Raw genomic sequence first — 12341 nt, forward strand, 5'->3', positions numbered from 1 at the left:
GAGAGCTTTGAAGGGGGGAAGGCCGGAGGAGGAACTGTGTATGCAGGGAGAAGAACACTGAAAGCAGAGATGGGAGTGAGCAGAAGAAAAGCCCCCCCTCACAAAACAACAGGCTGGTCTGACCAAAGATGTACCAGTTTGGCCCCAAAGACTTGGAGACAACCTTTAAAACATGGGACTATTTCTAATAAAAAGCCAGATTTTCAGATTCTCCTGAAAATTCAGTAGTTCTGATAATGGTGTGTCCACATTCTCCCGTGGCCACGGTCAGCTGGCTTGAGCAACAGTTGACTCTTGAGTGATAAAAATTCCCCAGCCCATCTTCATTCCCACCTCTGCCCAGCACAAATCTGAAGGCGACCCTTAGCATGCTCTTTGAATAACTGTTTCTGACAGTAGAGCAGTGTGGCTTTTCCCCTTGCCTCTCTCAAAAGTGGGAAAATGACAAATAGACCAAGAGAGCTGCATGTTTCATGAAAAGTAAGAGCTCATTTGTATTTGGGAAAGCAAAGACAATGCCTACATGCTCACTGCACTCATTTCCTGCCTGGCTCTGGAAACATCTGAGTGTGTCACCTGCCCCAGCAAGCCTCGTCTCCCTGACTACAGTCAAGAAAGACTTCTCACAGGGATATCAGGCTGTCCAATCAGTATCAATACAATGCACAAATATGCATCCCAGTTTGGTGAGCACACTGTGATTTCTGTCACCTCTGCAAGTTCCTGCACACTCCAAGTCCCCCATCCCCCAACCACCACGGCAAGGGCAGTATGAAAGGAAAGTATGTTTCCAGAGAGGCAGGCACAGTGCAGGCCCCGGCCCCCTGGGGTTGAAGCCAGCCAGGAAGGCTTAGGGAAGGGCCAAGGGGAGTAGGAATGAGGAAGAGAGGAGGGCTGACAGATTTATCAACCCCTGCCTCTCTCCTGGGGTCAGGGTGTGGGAGACACAAGGTCCTGCTCTGTCGCAGCCTCCCAGTTGCAGACATTGTCTTGCCCTCCTTGCCCAGCAGTGTAGCCCTCTCGGCCCTCCTTCAGCCACCTCAGCTTGGCTAGCCAGAGATGCCCATAGGCTGTCACAGCAAAGAGATGTGGGAATTGCCTCCAATTCATGAGGCTGGAGTGGGGCAAGTGGAGGACTCTTACAAAAAGATGGCTCCCCTCAGGAACTGAGCTGGTACTCATCAAAGCAGAGAAGATTCGACAGATAGACACAGGACTGCTCCTCTGCCCAGACCAGCTCCTTGGCTAATACCCAAGTCTCACTGATAATTTCCTTCCAGAAGCCCCTTCTAGTTGGCTGACCTCACCTCTGTAGTACCCTATCAGTATATTGTGTCTTATGGATATGTTCCAAGTATGCTCTGTGAGGGGCTCTTCGTGGCCTCTGGAGCACAGAAACCCTGCCGCTGGAGGAAGCACTAGAACTATGAAGGACTCAGAGCTGGATGGTGTTAAGCCTCATCCACCCATACCAGCCATCTGAGCACAGGGTTTTGCCCATCTACCTGGACCACCCAGAAGTGGCTCTGGGCTTTGAGGATCCACCACCTACAGTGGAAAATCCAAATCCAGGAGCGTGGCATTTGGGACCTTCAAGCTTTAGCCCCTGCCAGGCACCTCCACCTGCCTCTGGACATTCTCCCATGAGCACCCAACATACCAACCATTCTCCAGACAAGCCTGATTCTCCTCCTTACTCCCGGCACTCTTTGCATGTGCTATTCTTTATACCTGGAACACCTTTTTTTTTCCCTCCAGGAGACTCCCCAGAGAGGCTTCACCATGCTCTCATTCATCCCCCCAGACTTTAATACAGAATAAGCAGGACACCCTGGAGGGGGCCTCTCCCACCATTTATTATCAAGGAAAAGCCTACAGCTGCACCTGCACCCCCACCTCCCAGACCCCATATGACAGGCAAGGCCCCAGTCCCATCGGATACTCAGGTTTGGTTCCTCCAGACCCTCTCTGAGGCCTAGCCCTGCTCCTGGGCAGCATCACAGGAGGAGTAGGTTTGGAGCCAGGAATTGAGAGAGACAGGATGGGCCCATTCATCCAACGTGGTTTCTCAGAAATCCCCAAGGAATAGCCCACAAGAGTTCCTTTCTCTACTAAACATCCCTACTAATTTCCATCCTTTAGATAACAATAGCCACTGAGAAGAGAGCAAGTCTTGGAAAACCACAAATCCTAACACTTCTGACCTCTGACATCAGGAGTTCCCCAGGCTGGCAGGTCAGCAATCTGCATATGTAGAGAGGGGCCTCCTATACAGGGACAATTGCTCCTCACAGGCTTTACTCATCACCTTCAGGTTAGCTCCTAAAACTGTTACTCATGCCAGGCAGCAATCTGCAAACACGGAGCAGTCACTTTTGAAATGACCACCTCTCAGACAAGCCCCCACCAGATATAGTGATACTTGACATTCACCTAAGTTCTCAGGACATGTTGAAATCAAATAAGATGGAATGTGTGGAAATAGATGCTGTTCGTAACCTGGCTATTATTGACAAAAGGAGAAAAGGAGCTGCACTTGTCCAGGTGCAAGGATGGGCCTCAGAATGCAGGACAGTCAGATAATATCCAGAATCCAGTCCAGCAAACCCCAGCCAGTAGAGCCAAACTCACCTTTTAGGGAGGCAACATGTGACAGGGCCTGGGCATATGTGGCAGTATTCAGGAGGGTTCCCGGCAAGCAGGAGGGAAAGAAAGGTCCTGTGGGAGCCACAGTTCGCCCCAGGCTAGAGAGAAAGAAAATCACATGAGTTCCCAGCCTTGTGTGCCCGCTGGCCCTTCAGGCCCAGGGGTCCAGCCAACCTCACCTCTGTTGGGCCTCCAGGGCCTCCTTCTTGTTCCGGGCCTGGTCCCCAGGGGGTGGGGAATTGACGTTTCTCACAGGCGGTGGTGTCACCTCTGCCATAGGCTCCTTGGCTCCTGGCTCCTGGTCAGAAGCTCCTCTCTCTGTTTTCCTCCACTTGGCCCTTCTGTTCTGAAACCAAACCTGAGTCCCCAATGGAAAACACACCCAACAGAGTCAGAAAATCAGACACAAGGAGGGAACCAGAACCCAAGCCCAAATGCCTGGACCCTGGGCCACGCTCTCACAACTTGCCTTGCAGCAGACACACAGAGCCACAGCTTCCCCTTGTCAAGATATCAGCCAAAGCAGTGCTCTCTAAACTGCAGCTGCGGACCCACAGATGGGTCAGAAGGTCAGTGTAGAAGGCATGACACGCATTTTTAAATGAGAGTTAAATCATAGGAAGTATCCAAGTGAGCAGTAAAGGTAAAGTGTTATTTTGTGGAAATTCTCAATTTATGTGGGTACATTTATTTGATGTAAAATGTATTTTCTAAGTGGGGGTGGTAAGGTTTCATTATCAAGCAGTTTATAAAACATTACCTGGGGTTTCCTCATCAAAAATACTTGCTCTTCCAGCAGGTTTGGCCTGAGTACCTGAGTGTGCTTTAGCCCTATGACTTAACCCTGCAATCATCTCTTACACATCATGACAGGTTCTTGACCAGTAGCCCGGTGTATCCATTAGAAACACTGACTCTGGAGTCAGTCCTGGTTTAGAATTCTGGATTCCAGTGAATCTGGTTTAGCGTCTACTGCAACCCTAAGAGGTACACAGTCCTACTATCTCCACGTTATAGAAGAGAAAGCTAAGCACAGAGAGGTCAATTAACTTGCCCAAGGTCATTCAGGTGGTAAGTGGTGGATTTGCAATTTGAAACCCAGTTTGGCTTGGGCCCTATTCCAAACTGTTTAGGGGGTAATAAGAGTGGCCACCCCCAGCACGTTAGGAAGATTTACCACAGAGATGCACAAAAAACACTGAGCATGGTGTCCCGTGCATAGTAATCCATCATTCAGTTAACATTAGCTAGTGTTATCATCTCTGCCATCCTACCTAGGAGGTGGCTTATAATTCACCTGCTCTAAGTGCCTTCTTAGAGGCTGATGTAGAATTCTTTAAGCCTTGGAAACCAAGACTGCATTTGCATGGCAGCCAGGCAGCCAGGACCCAACGTATTCCCAAAAGTCAGTGAAATCCTGCTGCTCTTCACTCCATCCGGCAAAACGTCTTCCTCCCTCTCCTAGGACACAATGCCTGGCTTTAAAAACATGCTTAGCTAGACCTCCCTCCTTTTCCCAGGACATCCTCTCCTCTTCCTGCCAGCAGACTGGCCCAAAAGAGTGCCTGGGTCCAGAAGCTGAGCACTCTGCCAGCCCTCCCCGCCTCTGAATTTTCATTCTCCTTTATCCGGGTTTCTTTCTCTCTTTTTTAATCAAGTTGGCTTTTAATTGCACATATCAGCAAGCATTGAATAATGATTTTTACTCTATTCTAAATTTAGGGCAGTTAAATGCAAAGCAAAATGCAGACACTTTCTTGCGTCTTAATTGAATGAAGGTCACAGCTATAACAACATTTAATTGAGCTATTTTTCATTATCATATTTTAATGACTTTGCACTGACAGTTCGCCTGCTTCTGAGGAAAGAGCATGATGGAGTCGTTTATTTCCCTATTTAGTTATTGTTTGACAACATCAGCTTCGATTAAGACCCTGCTTTATAGAACATTAATCATATTTGAATGAGCAAGCAGTGTAAATGTAAACACATCTCCCTTCCCGCCACCTAAGCCCATGTTCCCACATGGAGGCTCACTAAACAAATGCTTCACAGCCATTGTCTGTTTGCATAATAGCCAACAACAGCCTCAACAACAATTCTCGGCTTTAATTGTCACCACCCCTATCTCACCCTTGCACCTTTCAGGGAGAAGTTATGATCTTCCACTTCTGAATGCTCAATAATTGTGTCATTTATCTCAATTTGCAGTTCAGTCTTTAGGCAGCTATTGGCAAGCTGGCATTAAAAAAAGAAAGGAGAGACGGCATCCTGGCCAAAGGAGATTTTCATTTCCAAATAATAATCAGTTTAATTTGCCCGCATATGACCAATGATTCATGTTCAGATTTAATAATCAGGATCACATAATCTGATTATAGGGGAAATAATTTGTTTACAACCCCCAATTTACTGCTCAGAATTCCATTATCTCTCTTCAGCCATTGGTTTTTAAGAGATACTAACATGACCCAGGGGAACTGAAAGCAAACTATTATATTTCCTACAATTAGATCTTTGCATAGTCTTAACCCCAAGCCCCTACATAAAAAAGAACAGAAACAGCATGGAGGAAACCCCATAAATAAAATGAATATATAATTGTGCTCAAAGAATAGCTCGCCTGGAGAGGCGGTACTGGGAATCTGTTCCTCCCGCGCTCAGGCACATCATCTGCTGGGCTCGATGGGTTTGTGCACTTAAACATAATCACTGTGTAGCTTCTAAAAAGAAATCCTGCTTAGAGACAGTCACCACAACCCATGCTCACCTCTGAGGCAGCCCTCTTGCTGCTGCCGTTTAAAGATTTTTAAATTGCACATATTCTTCGGATCTACTTCACTAAAAGTGTCCACGTGCCGGGGAAAAGTTGGACATGATGCAATTTCTGGAAAGCAGATCCTACCCTGTTCCCATCTGAAAACACAGTTCTCTGCAATTGACCGGCCTTACCCCAGAGTGGTCAGAGCTGCTTTGAGAATAGCATCTCAGCTCTTTTTTTTTTTTTCTCCAAAGCAAGGAAATGGATGTGCATTGATGTAATTTAGTACCTTAGAGACGCGGACAAATTAGTGTAGAACATTATCACTAGTTAATTATGAATGACCGATTAATCAACCTAATCTAATATTCCACATTATGTTGATGTTATTAAAGTGCATCATGAAAATGACAGATAGTCTTCATTTGCTTTCTTTGGCCAAATGTGCACTCTGCAGTCATGATGTCAAAAAAAAAAGTTTGCCAGTTTTAATATTAGGGAGTTAAATAATTGAACAGAAGGCTCACCTGCACTCTGGCTTCCGTGAGGTTTATTTTCATGGCCAGCTCTTCTCTAGTGAAGACATCGGGGTAGTGCGTCTGGGCAAAAACTGCCTCAAGAGCTTCCAGCTGGTAAAAGGAAGACATATTTACTGGTGAGAGGTTGTGGCTAGATGGGAGGAAGCAGATGCATATTTCAAATTTGCTACGAGTGGTGAGGAAGTCATTTCACAGATCAAATAGGGGAGAAGAAGGAGAATAGAGCTCTTCAAAAAGATCCCACAGAATTAAAATTTCAACCACTGATAACTTAGGAGCTAAGACTTGCTAACAACCTCAATGCTCCCCCAAGAAGTAGAAGTATGAAGAGAAGTGCAAATATTTACATGCATTTACATTTAAATATTTTCATAGGAATCAAAATCTAAGGGTGGCCTTATGAATTAGAGCAATCTACACAGTATTCACCATAGGGTGTAGGAGAAAAGAAACAATTTGCAGACTCTCTCCCTGTGTCAGTCCCACAGAAACTGCCTAGGGGTGTTTGGGTCACCTTCCTGACTGCTCCAGTTTGCTCCAGAAGTTGAACAGATCTAAGAGAAGGGGCCCAGGTCCAGGAAACACAATATCAGGGTTCCAGTTGTAGCCCTCCCATTTATAGACAACAATACCTTCTACAAATCAATCAGCTTCTTGGGTCTCAGTCTTTTCATACCTACCGGGGATAAATATGTTCTACTTGCCTTCCCCAAAGGATTATTTCAAGATTCAAATGATATTGCTGATGTGGAAATGTTCCCCAAACTATCAATCTTAGTCAAATGGGGGCAATCATTATCACCTCTTCACTTAGTATCCAGGATCATAAGGTCAAAGTCTTTTGCCCTCTCCTAGAACAGATTCCTTGACACATAAATTGTTCAAGAAAATAAAGATCTGGTTAACATAATCAGTTTGCTTTATTTGAAAAGACAAAGAAGAGCAGCTCAAACCTTGATGTTTTTGGAGGCATGAAGCAGCAACTTCTCAGAAGGGGAACACCCTCATTACCTGCTGAAGAGTGAATGTCGTCCGGTTCCGGCGCTGTTTCCTGCGCAGAAACCCATCGTCAAAATCTCCTGTAGAGTGGTTGCCAAAGGGTGCGGTGCCTGCTGGAAGCAAATAGAATCAGCCTGAGCAGAGGATCCCCAGTCCACACCATCCCCTGGCCACGCACACTCATTTGGAGATACCAACCCATCTCCTCCAGACAGAGCCCAGTCAGTCCCAAAGCATCTTTCCCTGCTCCTCTTATTAAACCCCCTCTTTTCCACTCGCTGTGCTCTCTCTCCCAATAACCTATGACTTTACGCTCAGCTGTGCCTATTTCATAGGATGAGTGGTGACCTTACTCCCCAAGACAGCCAAATTCGCTTCTTGCGAAATTCTGGACTCAGGCAGAAAAGGTCATTGGCTTGAGGTAGAGCCTTCATCTGCCCTCCAGCTCCCAGGTGCACCTCTGTCCAATATGTCTTTACTTCATCTCCTGTCTCAATGGAAGCCACTATGTCTTCCTTTTGCTCGCCTATTAGTCAACTTGCAGGTGTTTCTATAAACAAGGGTTAAAAGGTAGGAGTTGGGGAGGAAACAAAACATCAAAAGCTTTTCACAGCACTTTTCTCCTAGAACTTCAGGACAGGAGGAAGTAAGAAGTTTATAAATGAATATTAATTACCGTTGGTCACAGCTCATCAGCACCATAGTGGATCTGTTGTATAGATGTCAATTAACAAGATATCTGCACCAATAACTGCTGTCCTAAATTCCAAGCAGACTTACACAGGGCCGCTGTCAAAGGACAACCCCCGCCTCTGGCCAGGCTCATAAAGGCACTGCATGTGCTTCCCTGAAAAGAAAGGTGTTCTTTCCACTGTCCTCCCAGCAGCCTCCAAAGCTCCTATAAAGCCAGAACAGTTTGGCCCCAAATATGGATTCAGATCATTTTCCAAATATGCACCATTTACTTGACAGTCCACAATGGTTTCTTAGGAAAACAAATGAGCAAGTTCCCATTAGCCAGTGATGGTCATATTTGCCATGGGCTTTGGTCTCAGAATCACTGCATATTCAGCATTAGGAGCTGGCAAGCCACATGCCCAGGCAATGTCCCTCAGAAGGACTTCGACCCCAAAGAAGCAAGATCCTTTAGGCTTTTAAAAATTCTATCTACTAAAGGGAGTTCCTCCTACTTATTATTCTCCAGTGCCGCATCCTTTGCCACAATACCCTGACTCTCTGCTGAAGCCTTCTCCCTCTGTCTTCCAATCCAAATTGCATTCTTCAAAACCCTAGGTATAAAAATTTCTCTCTAGCTCACTGGAAACTTAAAAGAGCAGCCTCAAAGCAGTCTTATTTCCATTATTTTGTGGGAAACCAAACTGTTTCCTTTTGAAACAAAGCACTCACTGGTAAGGATGGAATGCAATCTCTAAGACTCTCCAATCACAATCAGCTTCAGGCTGGTCCCAAATTAGTTCACTTTGTGTACACATAAGAGCTCTAAGTGAAATGCTGCATATCAAATTGAATCCTAAAAAAAGACTGATGCTTCATCAAATTAATAAGTGCAAAGGTTGACAACCTAATAGAAAAGAGGAAAATATGAAAGAAGGCTTTTTACTTAAAAATAAGTACAGTAGTCAATAATGTTATGAAAATGTTAAAGCTTGTCGATAATTAAACAAAACAGAACAATGAACTACTATTTCCACCATCTTGGCAAATTAAATAAATAAATAAATAAATAAATAAATAAATAAATAAATAAATGTCAGCATGATACCCAGTGCACACCATTCATCATTTGTAGCTGCAGACTTATTAGAGGGTAGTCTGACAATTTTCATAAAAAATTTAAGTGCACATATGGGCATTTGATCTATGAATATACTTTTAAATTGTGACAAAGTAAAGAGAAAAGAATGTTCTCAGCAACACGGTAATTTAAAAAAGAATCTGGAAACAGCCAAAGTCCCCAGTGGTAGACACTTTCTGCACATCCGATGGAATACTACACAGCAATTTAAAGAAATCACTAGATCTGTATACATCAACATGGGAAAACCCTTAAAATATATATTATGAAGTGAAAAAAGGAAAGTTCTGAATGACATGGCAGTATGACCTCAGCACAAATAAGGCATCATAAAACATACACAGAAAAAAATACATAAATGAGGGTAAAAACATATTTTTCTTGAAGGGATCACAAGAAACCAAGAATAGGGTTTAATAGAAAAAGAGATGGAGGATTTTACTTTTCAATGGATAGGTTTGTTTTGCTTTGATTTCCTAAGCAGGTATATGTAGTATTTTTAAATTTAATATCAGCAAAATTATCTGAGAAGTGAGATTAAGAGCCATGCTGTGCTTTCTCCTTTATGCCTCTTTACATTAATAAAAAAAATTAAAATTAAAAAGCTAATATCCAAAGGTCTGTTCGCAGCCTTTCCATCTGCATGCAGCAGATCACCTCTTCTCCAGCATCATTAAGCTAGAATAAACACCTCTTTCTGCAAAATGGCTTAGAAACACATCTGCAAAGAGATTAAGAAAAAAGTTTCTTAAAGACCCATCTTCTATTTTTGTGATCATAGCAGTCAGAATCAGCTGTGAGGTGAGATGTTCCTGAGGTGTGGGATAAAAGGTGAGCCCACAGAACTGAGCTGATAGCAGCAAGCAGCTCTGTGTTGGGGCCATGGCAGGCTGGGCTAGGACTCTCCCTAAGTGGCTTCTGTGATCTGCCCTGCAGACAGAGCTTTCCCCATAAGTTATCCAGGCAGCGCACCACCTGCTAAATGCCCCAAACCTAGGCCTATACCACTTTGACCAGAAGGGTGGGCCACTGGTTGTCAATCAGTCCAAACTCAAAGTTCAGAAGTGTAGCGATGTGTCCACCGCACATTCAGAGAGTCTCCATCCAGGCCTGAGATACAGTGTCAAGGGATGGACCTCTTAGAGCTTTGTATAAAGCCTTTCTGCCTGGGTCCTTGGAGGTAAAAGGAGGTGAAATGCAGGCAAGTGTCTGGCCTCTCCTTAGGAATGTTGACCAAGCTGGTAATGCTTAAACACTGGTTCTCATTAGCTGCCTTTAGAAAATGCCACTGACCTCTTAAAAGCTTCCATAGGAAAAACAAAAACAAACTTCTGAAATCCTTGTGCTGTTGGCCAGCTGAGGCTCGGCTACTGCTCAAGGTAACCCGGGGCAAGGTGAACAAGCATCCTCAGATATCTTAGGTCCCTCAGTGTCTCACCACCTTGTCCTGACCCATGTTTCCCTGGATTTCTTGGCCTTCAAAATTCTTCCACCCCACAAGTAAATCAAAGGAGTAGATTGCCAAAGCCAAGTACTGGTATTGCTTTCACAGTTATAAGTTCTAATGTCCCATAGCTGAGACTATTGCTCTGAGGAAGGTTCTGTTAAGGGCCAAAGTGTTTGGCTTTCCTTTTGCCTGATGCATACTAATTCCCCCTGTTCAGAGGGCCCCCTTCTTGAAATTTCTACTCCCCTCCCCACCCTGGGGGCACCAGAGATCCAAGCTGTTCCCTTCTCATCAGCCTACCTCCACCTAACAGTCCCATGCAGAGATCCCACTGGGGATCCTGAGGCGGAATTTCTTCTAAGGCCTGGAGACCCTCAAAGACCCAAAACTTGGCCAAGGGGCTGCCCACGGGATTGGGGAGTGGTTGGCATTTGAGGTCAGAAACTCAGTGAGTCACAGAGGAGGAGCCAGGCCAGGGCACTCAGGGAGGTGGTGGGCAAGGCCACCTGGCTCCGAAGGGCCACAGTGGCCTGGAACAGACGTTGAGGCCCCAGAGCAGTATTGCCTTGTGCCGGAGTGACAGCAGCCAGCAATGGGTCGTTCTGGTTCATGGTCGGGCCCAGGACAATGCAGGCCAACTCCCTAGTCCACCTTGGCTTTTCAGGATGTTTGCAAAACACCGTGAAAGATTGATGCGGCCCCCTGGGCGGGGTAGCCCCGATTAGAGGCGTGACACCAGCATCTGTGCTGGGAGGACCCGGCTGGTCCCTGCGGCTCGCATAGCCCGGGGCTGTTCAGCTCAGGCAGCGAGAGATGGTAGGAGGCAGGTGGCGACTGGGCGGTAGGCTGGAGCAGAGTATGGGGAGGGGGACAGGGCGCCTCGACCCACCGTCGGTCGGCTGCACCCCTGGCAGGTGGAGACCCAACCACCCGCCAGCCCCACTGCCGCTTGAGCCTTTTCTGGCCAACGCAGGCCTTTCGGAGCGCCCGGAAGCGGCGCTTACTCACCCTCCAGCTGTGGTGGACAGTGGAAATAAAACATCGCCGACGGCCGGATCTTCTGGACTGCCGGGACCCAGAGAGTGACCGCGGAACCGACAGGCGCGCCTCGCTCCGGCCTGGCTGCAAAGCAAAGAGCGATAGTCTAAGTCTCCCTCAGTCTGCGCCCCAGCCCGGCCTGGAGCTTACCCCGCGCTCTCCTCCGGGAAAACCCCTCCTAACGCCTTCGCCCACTGTGGGGACTGGTGCGAAGGTTGCAGCGCCGTCTCAAGCCAGATCCCCGAGGGACGGCCCTTCATTTCGGGTCTACCTCCAGAACAACTGTGCTCCCACCCCGGCCCCCATACCAAACCCGTTCAGTTCCCGGCTCTTAGGTGCTCCCGGCGCAAGCGCTGCACCCAGGCCACCGCAGCCCGGTCCCGCGAACGTGCCAAGCCATCTGTGCGAACAGCAGTCCCGGCCAGGAAGGCAACCGATCCGCCCAGGCCCGGCGCGCGGGGCTCGGTGAGCGGGTCGGGAGCCGCGCGTACCTCGGCGGGCGGCGGGCGAAGAAGGCCAGAGCGTGACTGCCTCCGGTCCGCACGCCGGGCTCGGCTGGAGGCGGGCGGGGCTCGGCGCGGCTGGCGCCCGCAGGACCAGGAAAGTGACTCGGGAAGTGGCCAGATGTCTTGCTGTCTGTCTACAGCGCGCGCCGCCGCTCAGCACTCGCCTTTATAATCTCACGCATAATTGGCCTTAATCTGATTATTTCCAGCGCTGTCTACAGCGAGTAACTTGGATAGGTCTATTGGGCCTTACAAATGGCCCACGTGGTGTAAAAAAAAAAAAAAAAAAAAAAAAAATCTGTCATTTTCCAGCAAACATTAGGAATGTTTTCCCCCATTTCTTTTAAAAGAGGCTGGTAACAACGATGACCCCCACCCACCCAAAAAAGGCATTATTTTCTGAACACTTCACCCCACCCCTACCCGCGTCCCCCGACGCAAACCTACTTTCTCCTGAAGAGCTTAGATTTGGGCGCGCCCTTGTCAGAGGCCTGGCGGCTCCCGGGCAGCGAACTGACAAAGCGCTGCTAATTTTCGCCGCCGGATGGGTTTTGGGGGGACTCTTTGCACACGGCTTCCCTTTCCAAGC

General features: G+C 47.2%; 1 protein-coding gene across 1 annotated transcript in view; it reads right to left on the reverse strand.

Moving 5' to 3' along the window:
- DRGX (dorsal root ganglia homeobox) overlaps positions 1-11814 on the reverse strand; it is a 30009-nt gene extending 18195 nt beyond the window's left edge. The window contains exons 1-6 of the mRNA XM_011355403.1: positions 11738-11814; positions 11217-11330; positions 6958-7055; positions 5935-6036; positions 2826-3004; positions 2632-2744 (exon numbers count right to left, since the gene is read on the reverse strand). Of these exons, the coding sequence (XP_011353705.1) occupies positions 2632-2744; positions 2826-3004; positions 5935-6036; positions 6958-7055; positions 11217-11250 (526 nt within the window). The 5' untranslated portion in view covers positions 11251-11330; positions 11738-11814. The remainder of the gene's footprint in view (positions 1-2631; positions 2745-2825; positions 3005-5934; positions 6037-6957; positions 7056-11216; positions 11331-11737) is intronic.
- Between the last annotated feature and the right edge of the window lie 527 nt (positions 11815-12341).

The sequence above is a fragment of the Pteropus vampyrus genome, unplaced genomic scaffold (assembly GCF_000151845.1).
Source record: "Pteropus vampyrus isolate Shadow unplaced genomic scaffold, Pvam_2.0 Scaffold20, whole genome shotgun sequence".
Lineage (NCBI taxonomy): Eukaryota > Metazoa > Chordata > Mammalia > Chiroptera > Pteropodidae > Pteropus > Pteropus vampyrus.